At 54.0% G+C, this 23,801-nt stretch overlaps 1 protein-coding gene across 3 annotated transcripts; it reads right to left on the reverse strand.

Annotated features, from left to right (window-relative positions):
• Positions 1-364: 364 nt before the first annotated feature.
• Positions 365-21,556, reverse strand: FRMD6 (FERM domain containing 6). Of its 3 annotated transcripts, none has more exons than XM_082059113.1 (14): positions 21,451-21,556; positions 13,297-13,480; positions 12,374-12,464; positions 12,034-12,113; positions 11,254-11,330; positions 9,930-10,116; positions 7,977-8,132; positions 7,039-7,104; positions 6,891-6,959; positions 6,100-6,274; positions 4,972-5,307; positions 4,245-4,370; positions 3,269-3,360; positions 365-3,148 (listed from the first exon to the last, which is right to left on the reverse strand). In XM_082059113.1, exons 2-14 carry the CDS (start codon positions 13,393-13,395, stop codon positions 2,864-2,866), a joined length of 1,839 nt encoding a protein of 612 aa, XP_081915239.1. In that variant the 5' UTR covers positions 13,396-13,480; positions 21,451-21,556; the 3' UTR covers positions 365-2,863. The 3 variants fall into 3 exon arrangements, with proteins under 3 accessions (XP_081915239.1, XP_081915237.1, XP_081915238.1); XM_082059111.1 differs by having other exon boundaries at positions 11,971-12,113; XM_082059112.1 differs by lacking the exon at positions 21,451-21,556 and adding an exon at positions 17,267-17,312 and having other exon boundaries at positions 11,971-12,113.
• Between the last annotated feature and the right edge of the window lie 2,245 nt (positions 21,557-23,801).

Consider the following 23,801-nt stretch of genomic DNA (forward strand, 5'->3'; position numbering starts at 1 on the left):
CATGGCAGGGGTGGCACTGGATGAGCTTTGAATGTCCTTTCAACCCAAACCATTCTGTGGTTCTACTTGAGGTCACATCTTTAACTAATACAGTGCAGCGCTGACCCCCACTCTTCCCACTGCCCACAGTGTCTCCTCCAGGTTGGGGATCCCCTCTGGCTCCCACCACATCAAATCACCAAAAACCAGGATTGAAAGGATCAGGCCATCCTTCCCCAAGGCAGGAGTTGTCTTAACCTGTTCTCTGGAGCCAGGTGATGCTGGAGCAGAGACCACAATAATTATGTACAAAATTCATTAAATTCATCTGTATTTCATCACTCACTTAAGCCTGGGAGCATTTTTAAATGGCCAAGAATCACAGTAATGCAAACAACTGTCACTTTATTCTCATTTCCAGCTGTACTGCAAAAGGCACACAATAAACTTCATTGGTACAAAATCATTTTGCTGAGGGGTTTTTGTATAGTTTTCCTTGTGTTTTTTTTGTTTGTTTTTTTTTCTTTTGCAACACAGTCACTGGCTCTCCCATCACCCCTGATGGGAAGATCCTTTCACAGAAAGGACTATTTCGTTCGTGCAGACAGATAATAGCTCATTATTGCGGGGGGGAAGCAGCACGAAGGGCAGGCGGGTACGGCCACCCTGTGTCCCTCGGGACCCCGCACAGCCACCTGTGGAATAAATGGCACCTCTGTGTCCCCCCTGCTCCCCGGCATGGCTCGGTCAGCTCGACCAGCTCCACTCCACTCCCCCTTGTTCCATCGCAGCCCCAGCATCGCTTCAGCCCCAGTGGCTGGGATGCTTCGGTCTGGGTTTGGCTGCAGGATAATGGGGGGGTGGGGAGGGGGAAGAAATGGTCTAGCTGCACCCCCCCAATGCTTTCCAAACTGCACTGAGCATTTATTTATTCAATTAACCCTCAATTTACTCCAACTATGTGTTCCTGCAGAGCAGCAGGATGAGTGTCCCATGGAGAGACCCCCGTGGAGCGGTTGCCAGCGGGAACCCCCAGCTGGGTGCTGCAGACCCCCCACCTCACAGGCGCTGGCAAAGGGGGAAAAAACAGAGGCTGGGGATGGATTTAGGGGATTTTCCTGCCTGTTCCAGCACAGATGCTGGTGCACACACTCAACCCCCACACACTGCAAACCTGGCCGTGGAAGCGGGTCTGGAGTGGCAGTGCTACTAGCGCACCCCGACATCCCACCCTGGGATGTGCTGCCCACTGGAGAGGTTTTTGGGGTGCTTGCTGTGGTCTCCCCAAACCAGAGCGGGGCACATAGCCCTGAGCCCCCTGGGCAGCATCACCCCACCTGCCTTGGGCAGGTTTCCTCGGCAGCTAGTGGTCCTGGGTGGCTACTTGGCCACCATTGTCCTGCTCCCCTTGCCAGCATTTGGCTGCCTACCTCATTTCCCATAATATCGCTCGTGCCAGCCTCCCTACGGCAACAACACCCAATTTTTTGGCTTTTTTGCACTGTGCCAATAGCTATGCTCCTTTTCTTTTGGTGCCAGTTCCCCCTTCTTGGCTCGTTCGCCCAACATTTCTTATAAAAATAAGATTGTGCTTATTTATAAAATATTTTTTTTAAGAAAAGTTTCCAGTTAAAAAAAAAGGTGGTATATCAAAATATGGCAAAACTTTCGCTGTCAATCGCTAAATTCTAATTAAAAATATCGACTAAAAAGGCATTGTGCTATGAATATTAGCTGCTGCAATGCTTTACCCTCCGGTACCGATGGTCAATGTTACACCTGGGCAGGTTAAGCTTCCCTAGGACACACTCAGAAGCCACCCCCAGGTTTTTCTAGCACATCACCATCATCCTTTAGCAGAATTATTCAAAGTGTAAGAGAGTTAAAGACACACGAAAAGCCTTGGTAAAATACAACGGAGACTGCACTGGGAAGAGCCACACTTACAAGGCAGTTGCATACCGATTCTTCTCAAGAGCAAAGTCTATTTTCTCTCCTTAGTGCTTAGAAAAAAATATGATTGTTTATACGGTTCATTAAAGAAGAGAGGCAGATCCTTTGTATAAAAGGTATTTTAGAGCAGAAGTAAAAATGCGAATGGGTCTATAAGATCCAGACATATATAAACATACATACCTCGATCTATTTATATATGTAATCTCTAGCTGTTCAAAGTTTGGGATGCATTATTGCAATATCCTTACAGGTGACCTGTTCTTTTCCATTTTCATTTGCTTTTGGTTTGCTTGGGTGGGGTTTTTTTTTGCTAAAAAAAAAGAAAAAAATTAAAAAAAAAAAGACCACTCCAGCCTGACCTCCAGCACATGCTTCTGGAAGAACTGGGTTGATGCTCAGCCCCAGCAGCCTCCATGGTTCATGATCTGCGCCTGGAGCTCCCCAGCTGGTTATTGCTTAATTCTCCCTTCCCATACTGGCCTTTAGGGTATTTACATTTCTTTGGCTTGACTTTGAAACACAACAGTCTGGCACTTTTCTCTCCAACGTCCATTGTCACTAAAGCCACCGGCGGAGCCATCAGCATCATGCTGAGGATGGGGACAAGGAGGAGAAGAGGCCACCTCGCTACGAGGCAACGAGAAAATACGGGTTGGCTTCTGCCAGCTCCGAGTCGTGCTTCTCCCAGGTGATATAAGACAACTTGTGTTTTGCCCAAAATCATCCGGAGGGGAAAGGACACTGGGGGACCAATGGTGAGACCATGCCCAGGGGTCTCCATCCCACCCGCCGTTGGGCTGATCCTCCGGGCGCAGTGGTTTGCAGAGAGCGATGCGGGAAATGACGGAGTTGATGTCCCCCTGTGCCAGGCAGGGAATCCCAGTGTCCCATGCCAAGTACGGGCAGCCAGTCCTGCCCCCCACGGCACTCAGACGACGAATTCGGGGACTTCATCGTGGGTGAGATCCAACGAGAAGTACTTGCTGGTTCTTTTGCTGGGAAAGGTCTCCTGGATGTTGATGCACTGCTGGGCCAAGCAGCCATTGCAGTAGAGCCCGTCCTCCTCCAGCCCGTGGGCGCAGCCGAAGGTGAAGCTCTGGGCCGTGTCTTGGCAGAGGTTGGCCAACTGCAAGAAGTCCTTCTGGTAGAGCCGAATGTCATCCAAGCTCAGGCTGTGTCGGTCCGTTGATGTCTTGGGTTTCCGGCATGTTGTCTGGGCAAAGCAAGGAGGGGGCTCAGGACCCACCAGAGAGCCAAGGAGATCAGGGAGACCCCAAAACCCCAGTGCCAGAAGGACTTTGGGGTTCCTCAAAGCCCCACCAGTACCACATACCTGGGGTAAGGAGTCAGTGCTTTGTCCCCGCAGCTTCACCACTGTCTCTGAGGAGCTGGAGGTGGAGGAGCTGATCTCCTTCACGATAAGCCCTGCATGGGGGAGAGAGCAAGAAGAGGGTAAGAAGTTTATTTTGAGGCTTCTCAGCTCATGGGATCCATACCTGCTGCCTTTGGGGCTTGCCCTTGCTTTGAGGCGAAGGCATCCACAGCTCAACAGGACCCCAATGGCTCTGCTTGCAACCAGTGTTACCTAAAAAGCATCCCAAATTTGCACTAAAACAGCTTCTCCCCAGGGAGACTGGCACCCTGGAGACCTCCCAATAGTAGAGGTCTGTGATTTCCAGAGCTGGAAAACATAAAATAACTTTGGTTGGAAGAGACCCTCAAGATCATTGAATCCAACCATTAACCCAACCTTGGCACCAACCCATGTCCCTCAGAACCTCATCTCCACGTCTGTTCAACCCCTCCAGGGATGGTGACTCCACCACTGCCCTGGGAAGCCTCTTCCAATGCTCGACAGCCCTTTTGGTGATGTGGGTGACTCTCTGGGTGCAGGCACAGCTCCAGAGAAGCCAGGCTCACACATGTGATAACAGCACTCATGCTCATAGGAACAAGTGAGTGGTTGTCATGAAAACAAAAGTGGGGGCCAGCAATTGAGAACATCACCAAAATTACTTCCATTGCCCATGGGCAGCTCGTGCCATTGTCCCCTAGTATCTCCAAACAACCCGACGTGCCTGGGCACACACCCCCGTGCCACGAGGTGGCTGCTTGGAGCATCAGCCCTGCTCTGACTAAAACCTGCACCTTTCCCCTGCACCAGATTAACCACATCTCTCCTTCAACCCACTGGGCAAATGGCTTTTTCTGGTGTCCCAAGTGGACACCACGGGCTAATTTTGTTCTGCTGAACACCAAATGCGTGACTTGCATTGGGCAATTGGAAATAAAAGCAGCCACCACCTTACCCGAGTGCCCGTTGAACTTGCGGGACAGCAGCATGTCTTCGGTGATGTAGACACACATGTCAGGGCTCACCTCCATCTCGCCAGCCTGCTCCAGCTCCCGGGGGTCATCCACTAGCATCTCGATTTCTGCAGGTGAGGAGAAGGTGGGACAAGTCATTGATGTGCATCGCCAGAGCATCTGACAACCACAGTTCCCTAGTGAGACCGAAGCTGGAGCCCTCAGCACAGGACACACATGGACGTGCTGGAGAGGGGCCAGAGAAGCCACAGAAATGATCTGAGGCTGGAACAGCTCTGCTGGGAGGACAGGCTGAGAGAGTTGGGGTGTTCAGCTGGAGAAGAGAAGGCTCCAGGGAGACCTTATTGCAGTCTTCCCATACTTAAAGGGGACAATAAGAAAGATGGGGACAGACTTTTTAGCAGGGCCTGTTGTGATAGGACAAGGGGTGATGGTTTTAAACTAAAGGTGGGGAGATTCAGGCCAGACATGAGGAAGAAATTGTTGCCCCTGAGGGTGGTGAGAGCCTGGCCCAGGTTGGCCAGAGAGGTGGTGGATGAACCATCCCTGGAGACATCCCAGGCCAGGCTGGACGGGGCTCTGAGCAACCTGAGCTGGTGAAGATGTCCCTGCTCATGGCAGGGGTGGCACTGGATGAGCTTTGAAGGTCCCTTCCAACCCGAACTATTTTATGATTCTACAAGCTGGAAAGCTCAGCTGGTGTCTCACCATCATCCTGGGAATCCTCCTCCAGCCGGTCCTTCCCCCCACTCTCCACCCCGGAGGTGTGGGAGCTGCCATGGCTGGTCATGGAGCTGCAGGTCTTCAGCTTGCGGTGGGCGCCTGCACCTGAGAAGCCGTCCTCAGGTCCCATCTCCCTGGGTTTGGGGTCGGTCTCAATGCCCGAGGTGTGGGAGCTGCTGTGGCTGGCGGTGGAGTGCCGGGACAGGCGTTTGTGCCGGATGCTGCCAGCGCTGCTGCCGCTGGCGCGCGAGCGCTTCTCCAGCTGCTCCATGTCCAGGTCCAGGGTGTCACTGATGTAGGACTCGCGGTACTGCTTCTTCTCTGCGAAGCCAGCGGCACACTGTCAGCACACCAACCCCTCGGGGTGCCATGGCCACCCTCAGAACCCAGGGGCACCCAGAGACACTGTCACCCAAGCCCTGCAGGGTGGTGCGTGGAGTACCAGCCCTGTCCTGGTGGCATTTGGGGTTGGTGAGGTGGGGTGGGGAAACTCAAAGCTGCTGTGCTCTGTGCTGTGCCATCCATCCAAATGAGGAAGAGGAGGAAGAGGAAGAAGAGGAGTATAAGAAGAAGAGAAGGAAGAAGATGATGATGAGGAGGAACAAGATGAGGAAGAGGAGGAGGAAGAAAAGAAGGACGAAGATGAGGAGGACAAGGAGGAGGAAGGAGATGAGGATGCTGAGGAGGAAGAAGATGATGAGGAGGAGGAAGAAGAGGAGAAGGAGGAGTGGAAAGATGAAGATGAGGAAGAGAAAGTGGAAGATGAGGAGAGGGAAGAGGAAGAAGATCTTATGTTGGCACAAGGGCTTTCTGAGCTTGGAGATGGGATGTGGGGCACTGGCAGCACTGCACTGAGGCACTGGGAGGAACTGGGCCACCAGGGACCACAGTGGGGCTTGTGCCCATCTCTAAGCAACCAGGGGAGTCTGTGAGCCCCCAGCCCAGCCAGGAGAGGGTTTGCCCACTTGGAGACAGTCAGGGCCGAGGGGGACATGGGGACACACACCCCCACCACGCTCCCAGCCACAGAGCTGACACAGTGACCAGGTGCTGGTGCAGACAGAAAAGCCGTGTGGGTGCCGGTGGGATTTACACCCCAGGGGGGTCACCTACCCTCATTCTCCTCCAGCTTGCGGACCTGGCGCAGGACGGGCTGTAGGTTCATGTAGAGCCGGTGGCTGCTGCTCAGAAGCTGCAGGAGGTGGCGGGAGCGGAGCGGGCAGCCCGTGTAGTAGATGAGCTTCCTGGCTGAGGGCAGCCCGTCCGGCAGGATCTCAAACTTCTTACCCTACATGGGAGAGAAAAATATTCTAATTGTCACTCAGAACTACCGTAGCCTGCCTGTGAGAGTCATAGAATGGTTTGGGTTGGAAGGGACCTTCAAAGCTCCCCCAGTGCCACCCCTGCCATGAGCAGGGACATCTTCACCAGCTCAGGTTGCTCAGAGCCCCGTCCAGCCTGGCCTGGGATGTCTCCAGGGATGGTTCATCCACCACCTCTCTGGCCAACCTGGGCCAGGCTCTCACCACCCTCAGGGGCAACAATTTCTTCCTCATGTCCAGCCTGAATCTCCCTCCTTTAGTTTAAAACCATCACCCCTTGTCCTATCACAACAGGCCCTGCTAAAAAGTCTGTACCCATCTTTCTTATCAGCCCCTTTTTAGTACAGAAAGGCTGCAATAAGGTGTCCCCGGAGCTTCTGTTCTCCAGCTGAACACCCCAACTCTCTCAGCCTGTCCTCCCAGCAGAGCTGTTCCAGCCTTGGATCATTTCTGTGGCTCCCCTGGCCCCTCTCCAAACCTCCTGGATTGCAACCACCCTGCCTGGGGTCTGGGAAACACTCCCCTGTGCCCCAGTCGGAGCCCAGGAACAGCGATGCTCTGCCTGGGCACAGTGACACTCACCACAAACACCAGTTTCCCCACATTGGTCCAGGGGAAGTCGTAGAGCAGCTGCTTTTCTTCATCCAGGTTCTGCAAAAAGAGAAGGGACAGGCTGAGGACACCAGCAGTGGGCAGGGAGCCGAGCTGTCACCCTTGCTCTGCTGCCTACCTGGAATATCTGGATGCCCCGTGTCGTCAGCCCCAATGTCAGGGAGGCTTCCACCTCCTTTTTGTCCTATGGGGGAAAAAAAAAAAGATGCTTCTACATATATGATTTGCACTGTGAAGTGAATAAATCTGCCCCTCCCAGCCCAAGTATCCTCCTGTAGCCACCCCAGTTGGTGCAACATTAATTATAGAATCATTGAGGTTGGAAAAGACGGTTAAGATCATCGGGTCCAACCACTTGATTAATGATGCACAAACACTTCACAGTTTCGTCGTTTAACAGTCTCACACCCAGGCGCCTGCCAGCTCCCTCACTGCCCAGAAACACCCCAGGTTAAGGGTCTGGAAAAGCAGTTTAACCTCAGAAAACTGACCTTCAGAACCAGAGCTGGGGCACTTTTACGCTTGAGCCCAACCTGCTCCTGCACTGGCACGGAGTGGGTGACAGTGGGGCAGCCTGCCCTGCCCTGTTCCCCATGCACATCTCCCCAGGGGGCTGGAAACAAGCTTTTTATTTTTCTTTACAGTCCTTTTTAACAACACACCCCCTTGCCATTCCCTGTGCTCTCCCAAAGGCTTCTCCTCTTGAACTTAAGGATGCTGCAAAATGGTCTGTGAAGCAGCAGGCTCCCAGCAGACAAATCGTTTTGTTCCCAGGAGAAAAACCCAGCATGCATTTCTTAGAGGGGAAAATACCAAGAAATAAGATCCCAGAAATCTTACGGCTGCCTCCTCACCCCTCAGCACACCTCTCACCTTTCCATCGCTTGTAGAGAATGGCAGGACTATAAAAAGCTGCATATCCTTGAGATCTCTCTCTACTCCAGCCAGTGAGTGCCAATTCAAATGCAGCAATTCGCAAAATACCTTAGAAATTGCTCAGCAGTTGATCCTTCTAATAAAAACCAGCCCTGAATCCAAACCCCCGCCTGGGCTCACCTTGTACAACCTGTAGTAGTGCACGGCCACGTCGTCCAGCCGCACAGCCTCCTTGATGTATTTGAGATGGGCTTCGGATGCTGTCAGTGCAAACTGGTCTTTGTGCATGTTGGGGACGTGCTTCAGGATGTAGTCCTTGCCCCTCTTGGCAACCACCTGTTTGGAGGAGAAGAGAAGCTGGTCCAGGGGAGCTGCTCCATGCCAGCCCCAGTGCTCCCAGGCAGCAGCAACTTCCAGGGGAAAAGGGAAATTGGAGCAATATGCCCCATTCCTGAAGACATCCCAGGCCAGGCTGGACAGGGCTCTGAGCAACCTGAGCTGGGTGAAGATGTCCCTGCTCATGGCAGGGTTGGACTAAATGAGCTTGGAAGGTCCCTTCCAACCCAAACTGTTCTATGATTCTGTTCTCTGCTCCATTATAGAGGCCTCCAAGCAAAAATAAAATAGATACAGCAGCTAACAACTTCTCGCCAGAAAGATTTCCCACTGGGAAGTGCTGTTCCGTGGAGCTCCCACCACCGGTGACACCTGTGCCAGGGCAGGGAGAACCACACACGGGGTCCCTGCATGGCTGGGGACATAGCCCCAGGGCCATCACTCCTCAGCGATGTGTACAACAAAAAGAGAAGCTGGCAGACTTCAGGTAAAACCCCGAAAGCACATAAAGTAGGCAATGGTGCCTCCAACTTTTATTAAATCTTATTGAATCTGCACATGCTGGCAGTCCCAGCTACAGGGAACCAATGGTTGGACTCGATCTTGAGGGTCTCTTCTAAGCAAAATGATTCCGTGATTCCAAGAACCATGGGGCAGGTTCAGCTGTTTGGGGTGCAAGGGCACGTCACATGTAGCCATGCAGCCCTCACTGCTCCTCTGAAACTCATATTTACCTGTCTGGGAATAAATGGACTTGTTTCTGGGTATCCTGGATGGGTTGGTGTTGGGCCCTTGCAGTGGGGAGGTGGGTCCCTCCAGAAAGGGAGTCCCAGTTGGGAGCTGCCTGTGCCACTGCTGTGCCATAAGGAACCGGTCCCTGCTCTGCTCCTGCATGAAGTCATCATGATGGCATTGCCCCAGCACCCAGCTCTGCCTGCTGGTCAGAGGTGACCTTGGGCTGGGTGTCATACCATATGCTCCCTCAGTTTCCCTCCAGAACTATCCCATAGAGCCATAGAATCATTTGGGTTGGAAAAGACCTTCAAGATCATCGAGTCCAACTGTTAACCCAACCCTGGCACTAACCCATGTCCCTGAGAACCTCATCTCTGTTCAGCCCTCCAGGAATGGTGACTCCAGCACTGCCCTGGGCAGCCTGTTCCAATGCCCGACAGCCCTTTCCGGGAAGAAATTTTTTCTAATATCCAAACTAAACCTTCCCTGGTGCAACTTGAGGCCATTTCCTTTTGTCCTATCACTTGTTACTTGGGAGGAGTTGCCTATACCCATGGCTGCTGCCAGCATGGAGGACACCAGCTCCCAAAAGGCTGCAAAGCCTGTGCAGGTGCCCACCATGATGAATCAATGCCGTGATGGCACGTGGCACACAGGAAAAACCCCAACGAGCATCTCTGCAGCACACAGGGAAATCCCAGCCAGCGCCCTGACCCCAGCCCTCCCTGTCTGCAACTGTTTGCAGCCCCACAGTTGTCAGAGGTTATTAATAATCAGGACTAAGCCACAGACAGGGATGCAGCAGGAACACCGGCTGCCCAGGGAGCCTCCAAGCAGCCTGGCATCAGCAGCCTCACAGGGATTCATGTGAGCTTAAAGCAGGGACTCCAGAGTGGTGGTGGATGCCCCATCCCTGGAGACATCCCAGGCCAGGCTGGACGGGGCTCTGAGCAACCTGAGCTGGTGAAGATGTCCCTGCTCATGGCCGGGGTGGCACTGGATGAGCTGTGAAGGTCCCTTCCAACAAACTATTTTAAGATTCTGTGATCAAAGCGCACTTACCCAGGCAGGGAAATAGGCTTCGGGCTCGAAGTACTTCCCATAGTGCTTGTTACGTTTGAAGTCGCCCAGGTCGGCTTGGAGGGCGAAGGCGGTGAGGAGGAAATACGCCTCCTCGCGCAGCACACACTGCGAGTGCAGCACTTGCTTCCGCAGGTGCCAGTAGTAGTAGTAACGCGCGGTCCGGTCACTGTGGAGTAGCAGAGGAGAGAAGGGAGGAAAGAGGAGTCAGTGGGACACCCACCCACTACCCAGCAAGGCGGTGGGAGACAAGTCCAGCACCTTCCTCTTGGTACAAAACTCTTATGGAAGGAGCAGGGCTGGGTGTGGAGTTGTTTGCTCCCTTTTTCCCCGATCATTAAAGCTCAGGATCACATTAGGTGGTGCAAAACCACAGCTGCTTTGCTGTGCTGAAATTCCCAGGCCCCTCACAGCCAGACTAAATCCCCATGACAGCATCCTTGTGTGGCTGCAGATGCCATCATGTCCCCACATTCCCAAGACCCTGAAAATCATTTTTGCCCTGAAACACGACCTGACACTCCCTCCCAGCCACAAGCATATGCATGAATTATAAACAGGCTGTGCCATGAGTTAAGCTGTGACAAAACCCTGAACATGATGTCCCCAGCCCCTCAAAAGGCTTTGCCATCGCTGGCTGAGAGCAGTGTCCCCACCTGTCCCTCTCACAAACAGCCCCAACAGAAAGGATGAGCTTTTGGGTGCACAAGCAGCATCCTTCAGCGTCTTGCAGCATCCCACAGCTTCTTGTAGCGTCCTACAGCATTGCAGAGTATCCCACAGCATCCTGCAGCACTCTGTAGCATCCCAGAGCATCTCACAGCACCCCACAGCATCGTACAAAATCCTGTAGCATCCTGCAACATCTCACAGCATCCCCCAGCATCTCACAGCATCCTGCAGCATCCTACAGAATCCTGTAGCATCCTGCAACATCTCACAGCATCCCCCAGCATCTCACAGCATCCTACAGCATCCCACAGCATCCTGCAGCATCCCACAGCATCCCTCAGCATCTCGCAGCTTCCCACAGCATCCCACACCTTCCCACAGCATCCTGCAGCAACCCACAGCATCCTGTAGCATCGCACAGCACCCTGCAACACCCCGCGGCATCCCACAACATGCTGCAGCATCCCAGAGTATCCCACAGCATCCCATAGCATCTCTCAGCATCCCGCAGTATCCTGAGGCTGTGTAGCCCCCGGGAGTGGTGCCTTAGCCAGGGGCACCCCTGGGTGCTCCCCCACCAGCTGCTTGCCCTGGGGGGGTGCCCACAACGAGGGGGGCGGGGGGTTCACCCCACCTGATCAGCCTGCCGTTCTCCACGTAGTACTGCACTCGGAAGTGGATGATCATGGGTGGGCCAAACTGGTCGATCCCCTGGAACGGAGGAGACATTCAGGGCTCCTGCAGAGACCCCAGCATCGCGTCCCCGCCCCCAGGCCCTCACCTCAGCCACTGGGGGCCAGGTCCATCACGGCCAACCCTTTGTCCCACATGGGGTGAAAGCCATGGGCAAGAATTCACTAGCTAACACCAGTCACATTTTTACCCCTAATATACTGAAACACGAAGGGGATTTGGATTTAAAGAAGCAGGTGGCTCAAGACCGCTGGGGGTCTGCAGCCCCCCCCAGCCACTGTCCCTCCCCAGCCCATCTCCCACCAGTCTGTCTCAGCCCCAGCACAAGGACATTCACACAAACCCCCTTGGCATATTGCACTGAAATAATTAAAAGGTGCTTTTTGGGGAAAAAAAAAGCCAAATGCTTGATTTTAGAAACCGGAAGAAGGGATACCTTAAAAATATAAGGAAACGACAGGGGGAAAAAATTCCCATCAACAGGGTGAGGAGCGAGAAGGACATGTCCCCAGCTGGGGCGCTTGGTGACACTTGGAGTGACAGTCACTGAACACTATCTAGGTTTTGTTTTGCACACCCACCCCCCCTTCCCCACGGTGATAACAGCCAAGTGCCCCCCCCACACCCCTCAGCTGCGTTCCCATGTCCTGGAAGTGACCTGCGACGGGGACAGAAGTGGCCTTAGTGCCGTCAGCTCTCCATGCAAGACCTCACCGCTGACCTTGCTGGCCTCCTTCTTCCACTCCTTGGGGCAATACTTGTAGAGTTTCTGGGCCAGGTCCATGTACACGTGCTCATTGTCTGAGTGGGACAGAGGTGACATCAGCATCCCCCCATGTGTCCCCTGCATCCCGCCAAGGCCTGCCCTGGCCCCCCAATCCACCAGGGTGTGGTGTGGTGGGGTCCATAACCTTCTTGTCACCTAATGAGAAGCCACCAAAGGGTTGGGTAAATTTGCACCCACTTTTGGGCAAACATGCACCCTGTGCTCGGTGGCACTGCGCCTTGCCAAGCCGTGGTGGCATCATGCCAGAGCCACGGCGCAAAAGCCCCTGACTTACTCTGGATGACGCTGAGCCCAAAGAGGTGACAGTCCTTCAGCCTCAGGAGGTCACACACCTGCACCAGTAACTCATGGCACAAAATCTTCACCTGCAGAAAAAAAACTACACATGGTCCCCACTGCATCTGCGCCCAGCCCAGCTGAGCCAGGCAGGTGCCACCAAACCCCCCACCAGATCCTTGAGTAGGACCAGGAGGTGACAGGCCAGGCTGTGGGGCTCATTTCTGCATGGGGACAACATGGCAGCCCCTAAAAGCAGGTTCCCACCCTGGGGTGCAGGGCCAGAACTCTCCCAGGGACCACGGGGCACGGGGTGGTGGTGGAGACCTCTCTGAAACCAGCCTGTGCCACGGAGGTGGATTCAAGGGCACAGAGCAGGTCATCCACTGAAAATCCCAGTGCTGCCAGCAGCACATTGAGTCAGGAAGAAGCAGGACAGCGTAAAACGCTGCCACAGCCTTCAGGGGGAATAACTCGTGTGTATTTCTCTGGCAGGGCAAGAGCAGGCAGGCTCCAAATTAAAACCAGAGCTTACAAATGCACCTGGCTGCAAGCCCCTGGGTGTGATGAAAACACTGGTACTCAGGGAAGGTTTCATAGAATTACAGAATGGTTTGGGTGCGAAGGGACCTTCAAAGCTCCCCCAGTGCCACCCCTGCCATGAGCAGGGACATCTTCACCAGCTCAGGTTGCTCAGAGCCCCGTCCAGCCTGGCCTGGGATGTCTCCAGGGATGGTTCATCCACCACCTCTCTGGCCAGCCTGGGCCAGGCTCTAACCACCCTCATGACTGTCTTCTTCCTCATGTCTGTCCTGAATTTCCCCTCCTTTAGTTTAAAACCCCAATTCTTGCAGCCCGTCCCCCAGCAGAGCTGCTCCATCCCGCCCCGTAGCATCCCCCCCAGCCCCCGGGCCGACTTACATTGATGATGATGTTGAGGGAGTCGTCGTTGGGGAGGAAGATGCAAACGCTGCGGCGGTCCTGCATGACTCTGTTGTTGTGGAAGGTCAGTTTGTTCATCCTGGTCCAGGCTGGGGGCTCGGGTTGGCTTGGTGGGCACCTCACCAGCGGGCCGCGGTGGCCTCGGTCCCCGCGGGTGCCATCCCTGTGGGCGAGAGGGGTGCTGAGCCCCATGCACAGAACCCCCAGTTTCCCACACCCATCACCACGTCCCCCCAGAAACGGGGTTTCCTCCAAAACCCCTGAGTGCACCACGCCACGGTGACCCTGCATCCCAGCCCTGGCGCTGTGGTTGGGGCAGTGCAGGATCACAGCCAAGACCAAAAAACCTGACCCAGCAGTTTTATTCTCCCGACTCGGGTTCAGAAAAACCTTAGGAAAGGCTTTCCTGGCATAATTTTTTTAAAAGATAAAAGTTTATCCGCTGGGAACAGCCCTGGCTCTGCCCGGGAGGAGTGGTGCAGCGGCACTGGGGGTTTTGCTGCCAGCAGGGACCCCGTGTCCCTTCCAGCATCACCTCCCCCAGCTCCAGCTCTTTAGGGGGTTAAATAAAACCAACCCAAGCACTAAGAGCGATTTGCAAATGGGATTCACCATTTCTTGCCACTTCCCAGCAGTCGTGAATCCATCCTCTAATAGCACTAACCCCAGGCAATTCTTATTTTCAAGAGCAAATATTCCTTAAACACTTTTTATCCCACGAACATCCCTAGGGACACAAATGAGCACACGACACCGTGAGCATGGATCTTTAAACTTTAAACTAGTTCCCCCTTTTTCTATCCCACAGATTTCTGCTGGCACTGAGGACAGTATAGTATCTCCCTCTTCACCAAATATTTGCTTTGGTCTAAATGAAAATGCCTTTGGCTTCCAAAACAGTTTAACTTGCATATTTGTACAGCAGGGAAAAAAGTGCCCTGAGGTGACTTTGTGTTGAGTAGTTACTGGGGTTTTCCAGAAGTTGGGAAATCTGGAGATGATGCCACCCTTGGTTTGCAGAACTGAGGCCCTGTGCAGCGGTGCAACCGGCCATGCCTTGTGGCCATGCATTGAATCCATACATTGTGGCAGTGCATCGTGGGCATGCATCGCACCTGTGTGTCTCAAATGTGCAACATGGCCATGTGTTGCACCTATGCATTGCAGCTGTGCATTGCACCAATGCATCTCCGCCATGCACTGCATCTGTGTGTTGCATTTGTGCATCGTGGCCATGCATGGTGACCACACATTGCACCCATGTATTGTGCCCATGCATTGTGGCTGTGCATTGCATCCACGCATCATGACTATGTGTTGCACCTGTGCATTGCTTTCATGCATTGCCTCTGTACATCATGACCATGCACTGCAACTGTGAATTGCTTTTGTGCATTGTATCCATGCATTATGGCTGTGCATTGCATCCATGCATTGCATCTATGCATTACATTTGCACATTATGACCATGCATTGTGACTGTGCATCGCATTTGTGCATTGTGATCGTGCCTCGTGGCTATGCATTGCACCCATGCATTGCACCCATGCATTGCAGCCATACATTGTGACTGTGCATTGCATCTGTGCATTGTGGCCGTGCATTGCACCTGTGCCTTACATTTGCACATTGCATCCATACATCTTGGCCATGTATTGCACCTGTGCATCACATTCATGCATTGCACCTGTGCATTATATTTGCGCATTGCATCCATGCATCATGGCCATGTATTGCACCTGTGCATCACATTCATGCATTACATCTGTGCATTACATTTGCGCATTGCATCCATGCATTGCATTTGTGCATAGTGGTCATGCATCATGGCTACGCATTGCATCTGTACATTGTGGCTGTGCATTGCATCTGTGCATTGTGGCCATGTATTGCACCTGTGCATTGCATTCATGCATTGCACTTGTGCATCGTGGCCATGCATTGCCATTATGCACTGTAGCTATGCATCGTGGCTGTGCCTTGCATCCATGCATCATGGTCACATATTGCCCCTGTGCATTGCATTCATGCATTGCACTTGTGCATCGTGGCCATGCATTGCTGCTATGCACTGTAGCTATGCATCGTGGCTGTGCCTTGCATCATGGTCACATTGCATCTGTGCATTGCAGCTGCACGTCGTGGCCACGCATTGCATGTGTACGTCGTAGCCACGTGTTGCATCCGCACACCGTGGCTGTGCATCGCAGCCATGCCCAGACACGATTGATCCCAACTGGGAGCAAACAGGGCAGCACACGGCTTGGTTTCAAGGTTCATTAAAAATCACAACAGTGAACAAAACGGGGATGAAGGTATTTGGCAAACGTTCTGGCCCAGGCCGGCTGCCCAGCAGCTCTTGTGCACCGACACGGGGCTGGGCGTGAAGCGACTCGCACGGGCCATAGCAGGGAGAGTGCCGCATCCCCGCTGAAGCAGCCGTGCCCGGGGGCACCCTCCAGCACCCTCCGCACCTCAGTCCCACCCAAAGCCCTCCTGCAGCCCCAATGGGTGCACACGAGCATCCTCCCACGGGCTACAGCCTGCTCAGAACTACACACACAGGTACAAAATACCCCTGATTTATCGGCAAAACCATCACTACGCGGTCGTTCTCTGTCACCAGCACCAGCCTCACACACCCGAGGCTGGAGCGGCCAGTTGGGAACGGGTCCCTCTGCCATCACAGCCTCTGCTCGCAGCGGGATCCCCAAGGAAAACACCTTCTTAAAAGCACTTGGCAATGAAATCCAAGTCTTCAGGGTGCTGGCAAAATCCCCAGTGTCACAGCTCATCACCTTGCTGCCTCCAAATTGCCTTTAAAAACCAGGCAGGGGCCAGGCATCCAGCCCCACCGTGCAGCGTGTGCGTCCCCCGGGAGACCTTCCCCGCGGCACCACGCTGCTCTTGGCATCTCGGGGCTGTTTGTCCCCACGCCAGTCAATATATTTACTCGTCTTCCTGCGGCCTGACTTGGTCCCTGAGCATCGGGGATTAAAACACACAAGCTGGCATCAGCGGAGCACGGGCATCGTGCGGCTCGGTGGGGATGGCAGCGCTGGAGCCAAAGAAAACAGCAGCTCTGCAGGGTCCTAGCTCCATAGGAAAAAAACACACGAGTATTTTGGTGTTTGTAGAGAAAATGCTCCAGTTCCTGCTGCTGAATGATAACACCCCATCAGACCACCACATGGAGCACCATGGGGGTGGCCAGTGAGACCCCCCTCATCTCCAGGAGCTTCCCCCATGGGCTCTGCCAGCTCTCCGTAAGCCGGAGCTACGGCAGATTTAGCAAATGGGCACAAAAAAGCCCTTTTCCAGGGCGATGTGCCTCCAGCAGCCTCAGGCCAGACGCCGGCAAAATTCTTTCCGAGCATCTGTTGCTCATTCCGACAATGTCAGCTTTGATTCCCCAGGACCCCACGCCGCTGCCCTCGCCTAGACACTTCTGCTCCAGTGCAAAAGTCGACATGAGGCACGAACTTGCCTGGTTCTGAGATGGAAAAAGCCTGGATTGCAGGGAGAGACCCCCTGGAATGCTGCAATGGTGGGGGACATGGGTCACCCCATAACCTGAGCAGGAACCTCCACCCTGGTCAGTTTTGCAAGGCGATTTCCAAAGAAAACCCCTTGCAAAAACCAAAGACAGCTGGAAAAAATTCTGGCAATGAGGACTCAGGCACGGACCAGCCTCCACAGCACTGGGATATCCAGGTTTTCCAGCTGCGCTTTCCCTGCCCTAGGGAAAAAAAAGCTTTAAAACTCCATAAGAATGCACCGCAAACCCCTTATGCGCTTTGTAACTCCAGAGCTACGCCGAGAAAATTCCTCGATCCACCACGTTTTTCAGCCCAGGCTGCTGGAATATCGTCTCCCTCCCTTGTACCAACGCCATGGGATAAACCCCGTCACAAAGCTCTGCTGTAAAGTGAACGTCACGCAATAAAACCTGCCGGGCTTGGGAAAAGCAGCTGGGCCCGTCGCTGCTGACTCGGCGAGGGATTTATTCAGCACAGGGTCTCGCAAACACAGCCGAGGGCAGGCGGAGGTCCCGGAGCAGCATGCCAGGCTCTCATAGGAAATATAAATTCAGATGCAGTTCCAAGGTTGTGGATTTAGCATCGCTTGAACTTGCCGGCTGAGATGGGTTTTTCTTCCGGAGAAGCAAAGGCGCAGGCTCTGTGCACGCCAAGCGAGGCTGGTTTGCATGTGCAGCATTTCTGCCCCACCTACAAGGATTTAATTACACTTAAAAGAAGTGGCTGAACCTCTGTGCCCATGGTTTTGGGTCAGGTTTGTACCCCTGTGGTACCCACCAACCATCACAACACCAATGGCTCAAACCAGCCCCAATCTCCAGCCCCTAGACAGATCCAGCCCATATCTCCATCACCCAGATTCATACCCTCCTTGTTGAAATACCAATTTAAAAAAAAATCTACCTTATCAGATATCTAACCCATCGCCAAGCTTTTGTTCCAGCCTTCCCGCCCCACAAGTGGGGTGAGGGAAGGGATTCGGCACGGGCCGTCCCGCGGCGAGAGGCGGCCCAAAGCGCTGGGCAAGATGGGAAGATGAATTCACAGGGCAGGAATTTCTTGTTTTTAAGAGTTTAGAGTCGGTTTTTACCCCACATCACAGGGAATAGGTATGCGCGAGCTGTTATTACAAGTTTTCAGGCCATCACTTAATGCAGCTTCTCCTAACCCAAAAGCTAGATTAATTCCTGCCTGTGGTTGCCCCGTAATTAAAATCGTCTCCAATTCTTCATAAACTCAACAGTTTCCTCCTAATGAAGAGAGGCAGATGAAAGAGACCTTCACTGGGAAAAAGGACTCAGTTATAAATATTACATTACTTCATCCACCACAAAAGCTATTTATTTGGATGCTGTAAACTCAGCCTGGGCAGCCGGAGGCCCACCCCACCAGCCCCAGAAAATGCCCTAAAGTGCTGGGGGTGTCCAAAAAAGCCTCCGGAAGGCAGGTCCCCCCAGAAGCAAACCTGTCACCAACTCTGCAACACTCCTCCTCTTCATTCTCCTCCTCTTCCTCGCCTGTGGCTGCTGCAATGGGACAACAGCAAGGGGCAGAGTGGGTGCTGGGGACACCCAGAGTCAAGCGCATCACACCAGAAATGGGATAACGGCCCCTTTGTCACCTCCTATTTGTGTTACAGCAGCAATAGCAGCCAGCGTTGGGGACAGTCCCCGCAGGACATCACACCGGGATGTGGGGAAACATGGGGTGAGCCACGGCAGCTCGGGAATCCTCTCCTCCCGTCTGTTCTTCTGCGATGCATGGAGCCGAATCCCGCCTGGAAGCGGGGATTTTCCATCTGCCTGTGACTGACAGCGCAGCCACCCCAGGCCTCTTCATTCCTTTACTTTGGCGTACTAAAATATAAATAAAGCCGCCCGGCCTCTGCGGAGGATGCACGCAGAAATGGATTTCGTTGGCGCAGGCTCCAGCGAGGGAGGGACGGCGCCTGCTCTTCCTCTTCCCTCTTCTGCGACTGAACCGGCCCCTTCCATTTTATTTCCTTCCGGAAAACTTTGCCCCAAGCCTTGGGGATTAGAGAAATATCTGCGAAGAACATCCAGTTGCATCAAGACCGCACCATCCCAACGCTGCAGAGAGCACAGCCCTGAGTTTCCAAAGCATGGACCTCTCTATGTAATAAACTGCCCCATAAGATGCTCCAGCCGTGGGCAAACCCAGGGAAAAGCACTTTTGGGGAGCCCCATCCCCAGCACCCAACTCCCAGATGCACTCCCATGTGTGGGATCAGTGCCCAAATCCATCCCTACTCCGGGAAATACGCATATGGGGAGGAAAAATAAAGGATGCGCAGCACTCTACAGATAGCCAAGAGCCTCCAAACAGCTCCATTTTATACCAAAATGCACAGAACCACGCATGGACCATCTAGAGCATCCTCGCCTCCAGATTCAGCAAAACAAAGCCAAACAATGTTGCTTGTTTTTAATCCTGAAGCAGGCAGAGCAGGGGGATTTGTCTTCCCTTGGCAGGGCCATTCCCGGTTCTCCAGCTGGGATTGCTCCTCGGCCACGCCGGAGCCTCCATAAACTTCCCTGCCCCAGCAGCAACAGGGAAACGCTGGTTTTTTTTTCCCCTTGAAAAAAATCCTAAACCCACTTTTCAGACAAGAAAAAAAAAGCCTAAAACTCAATTAAGAAGCAGGCAGATATTTTAACTACCGCCATCATTTGTATACTCCATCTGGAGTCCAAAGGCTGCTATTTTTTTTTTTAGGAGGATGGAGCTGACATCATCTTAATTTGAAATTCACATTTATTTTTACATCTGGTCTGAATTAATCTTTTTTCAGCATACTGACTTTCATGTAATGGAATAATTGCTTACAGACTCTGGGTTTAAAGAGCCTGAATAAACCCAGTTTAAAAAAAGAAACCCCTTTACAAAATGATAGTAAAAAGCCAGTACCTTTAACCAAACCCCAATATGCCTTCGGGACTGGGAGTTTTAAACAAAACAACATCGCTTTCAAGCAAGCGAGCTCAAATTAATCCCCGCTCTGGCCAAGAATTGGAGAGGGCGAGCGAGCTCCGTGGAAAAAACACCGTCACAAACCAGCCCGGGAATGAGGCAGAGCAGCAAAGCTCCGCATGCCCGGCTCCATCACCACCACGCAGAGCATCTCTGGAAAAGCAGAGTTTGGCTTTGAGGGAAAAACATCCTCATGACCAGGAATGCAGAAACAAAAAAAAAGCTGATTCAGGACTACAAGATGACAGCAAAAGGTGGCAGGGGGCACGGCAGGGACAGGCACTGCCTGACGCCCACATGAGAGTCCAAGGACATGGGAACACCAAGCGTGGTCTTGGGAAACCTTGGCCCATATTTCCCTGCTGCCATGAGGGCACTATGTCAGTTCAAGCCCAGCTTAAGAGCTGCGTGGGTTTACCCTTGACACCTCCAGAATGTGGAGGGGATTTGCATCCCTGGTTGGAAACATGGAGAAGAGCATTAGTGGTGCTACCAGGTATCAGCTTGCACCCCGAGCCACAACAGCCCCACAGCCAACCCACGGCTAAGGGGGTCCATGGGCAAGGGGGTGCCACAGGTGACTGTGACCCAGAGACAGAGGGATCCGTGGATGAGAGGACCCATGGGTAAGGGGACCAACAGATGACAGGACCCATGGGTGAAGGATCTCATAGGCAAGTGCAACCCATGGGTGAGAAGACCTATGGAAGAGAGGTCACACAGACAAGAGGACCCATGGGTGAGGGGACCCACTGGTGAGCATGGTCCATGGGCAAAGGGACCCACTGGTGAGTGTGAACCATGGGTGATGGGACCTGCGGGTGAGTGTGACCCATGAACGAGGTGTCCCACAGGCAAGGGGACCCGTGGGTGAGTGTGACTCAGGGGTGAGGGGGTCCCACAACTAGAGGGGTCCCATGGGTGAGTGTGACCCACTGGTGAGTATGACCCACGGGTGAGGTGACCTGTAGGCAAGTGTGACCCATGAGCAAGGCACCCCATGGGTAAAGATATGCATGGGCAAGTGTCACCCCGAGGCAAGGGGTCCCAAACACAACGGGACCCATGGGCGAGTGTGACCCACAAGCAAGGGGTCCTAGGGGTGGGAGGACCCACGAGCAAGTGTGACTGACGGATGAGGGGACCCGTGGGCGAGTGTGACCCACAGATGAAGGGACCCATGGGCGAGTGTGACCCAGGGATGAGGGGTCCCGCAGATGAAGAGACCCGAGGGCGAGCGTCCCCCCGGGTCGCCGGGCGAGGGGCAGGCGGGGGCGGCGGGGCCGAGGCGGCGGCGGGGGGGCGGGCGGAGGTCCGGCGGGGCAGCCCGGCCGCCGTTCGCCCCCAGCTCCCGCGGGCGGAGGAAATGACTCGCATTCCTGCAGCCGGAGCCTCTCGCACTTCTCCGCCACTAACTCATCCCCCAAAGCGCAACAAGCAGCCCCCCCGCCGGCCCCACGCCGGGCCCACCCGCGGCAGCCCCCGCGGGGGGAACCGCGCCGGGCCGGGAGAGCGGCAGCTCCGCCAAGCCGAGTCTAACCGAGCCGGGCCGGGCTTAAACCGGGCCGGGAGCGCGGTGCGGGGGTGCCGGGCGCGCACCTACCTGCGGCTCCGGGGACCGCTCTGCCTGCCGAGCCTTGCTGAGCCCTGCCTTGCCGAGCCGAGCCGCGCCGAGCCGAGCCTAGCGGAGCCGTGCCCAGCCCAGCCCAGCCCAGCCCGGCCCAACCCGCCGCCCCCGCCCCTTCCCGGCCCGCACCGCCCCGAGCGGCACCGGCGCCGCCTCCCGCCTGAGCGCGGTCCCCGGGACAGCCGGGGCGGGGGGAACCGGGCAGCCCCGCGGAGCGGACCCAGGCAGCCCCGGAGGGATCCGAGCAGCGCCCCCGCCCCGTCCCCGGCGAGGGAAGCCGAGCATTTGAGCCGGAGGGGGAGCGGGAAGTCGCGCATCCCCCCTGCGCCCCGGTCCTGGGGGTCCCGTGTTCCCCTAGGGAGACACGAACCTGCCCTGGAAGGGACCTGAGCATCCCCTGGAAGGGATACGGACAGCACCCCTGGGGGACCTGTGCATTTTCCAGGAGGGGACCCAAGCTCCCCCAGAGAATTATACCGTCCTCAGAACTATAGCTGCCACAGAAGCCCAGAGAGAGGAGCTGAGCATCCTCATGGGGGGACCAGGACATCTCCCGGGCAGGAGACTCACATGTCCTCAGTGGGGACCTGAGCATCCATAGAGAGAGGAGCCCAAGCTCCCGCTGCGTCCAGCCCAGTATCCCCAGCCCTGGCTGTGCTGTCGGTGTATTAAGCCAGTACTTAAGAGTTGGGTTGAGGCAGGAGCAGAATTAGGACCCAGTCCTGGACCCATTAAAGCCACTGCTGATGTCCTGGCAGCCAAATCAAAGGTGAGTTGGACTCGCTCGTGTGACGACCAACTGCCGCTCAGTGAACGTAACGGGGCCAATGTGCACACAAGTCTCTATAGGTGACTCAGGACAGGAATCTCAGCAGCAGCACCAGAAACATAAATTAGCAGCAAAGCATCTCCAAGCCGCTCCTTCCTCAGAAGTGCCATATGGTGAGATTGTTTTTGGAGTAGTTATTTATTCCTCACTTTTAAGTGTCTACAGGCATTTTTTGGGATGACCTGCGAGGCCGCCTCTGCCCCCACAGTCTTTACAAGGCTCTGGGAGAAAACAGCCACTTGTCCCCAGACCTAAATAAAGAGCAGCTCTGCTGTGAATACCCTGACACTCATTTCTGAAATCTGTTTGCAGCTCAACAGATCGTGCTGGGTAATTACATTATGCTAGTGCGCGGTACCAGCACTGGGAATCCAACACACTGCTCTCCTCATGGAAAAAAAACAGCCTGGCTTTCCGCAGAGCTGGGGCTGTAAAACCCTCAGCTTTGGGCTCCTTGTCGTGCTCTCGTCCATCCCATGTGAAATTCAAAGAGAATTTCTACCCAGCAGCTCATTCCTTCTTGCGTCGTGCCACGTCCCCATGAAGCCACCTGTGCCAAATGCCACCGCAGCCAAGGGCATGGGTGGCATCATCTGACCCCTGTTAGAAAGGTCTTTTTTCCCAAAAAATTCACTCTGAAAACACCCCTCCTGCAGATAACATGGGGGGATAGCCAGGTAGTGGCCAAGCGTGTGGCAGAGCTGTCGTTTGGCTCATTTAATCCAACTCATCAAATATTTTAGGGGTCCGGAGGGCACAAGTGGGATGCAGCCCCGTCACTTTGTGGAAGATGAGTTGGTCCTGCTGAGCATGTCCTGCACAGCCCCTGCCCCATCTCTCACCCCCCGCCCGGCCTCATGTCGTACAGAAATACAGAACACAGCGCCTGCCTTGCCGCAGAGGCTAAATAAAGCAGCAGGAAGAGCTCTCGAATACCAGCAAGGCAATATATAAACATGTACGTGGATGGCACGTATGCTAATGCTGTTCTATAGCCGAAGAGAAAGGCCGTGTCACGAATTGACGTGAGATGCTCTCATGGTCGGAGAGGAGTCTCTGGGAAAAGCCGCATGAGCTGCCCCAGACTCTGATTTTGGGAGAGCTCGGAAAGATGGACAATAGCCAGTGTCCGGTCTGCCTCTCCTCTTTGGGAAAGGAAAAGCCCAAAGACTCCAGTGACATTTCTCTTGAACAATTCTGGAATTAATCTTGCTCAAAGTCCAAAGAAGCGGAAACACAGATGGAAAATGTAATAAATGGAACTCTTGTTTTGGGTGGGTTTTTTTTTTGGACAAGGTTTAACTGAGCTAATGGCATTGCTAGGCGTATCTCAAAAAAAGAAAAAAAAAGGTGTTGTGGTTATGACTGAAAATACCATTCACATAAAATATACAGATTTTTCTAGCACTAGATATATTTATATTAAGAGGACGGGAAACAGCAGCTGTTCACTGTGATTCTGCATTATCACCAGCCGAGTATCTCCCATCCCAGTGTT

Source organism: Streptopelia decaocto (genome assembly GCF_964273445.1).
Source record: "Streptopelia decaocto genome assembly, chromosome: 7".
In the NCBI taxonomy this organism is placed as follows: domain Eukaryota; kingdom Metazoa; phylum Chordata; class Aves; order Columbiformes; family Columbidae; genus Streptopelia; species Streptopelia decaocto.

Coding starts and splice junctions, on each gene's coding strand:
- FRMD6 (XM_082059111.1), bottom strand. CDS start 13,395: ATGAACAAACTGACCTTCCACAACAACAGAGTCATGCAGGACCGCCGC. Junction 10,117..11,253: donor GAGAACGGCAGGCTGATCAG/GTGGGGTGAACC, acceptor GCTACTCCACAG/TGACCGGACCGCGCGTTACT. Junction 8,133..9,929: donor AAGCCTATTTCCCTGCCTGG/GTAAGTGCGCTT, acceptor TCCTCCAAACAG/GTGGTTGCCAAGAGGGGCAA.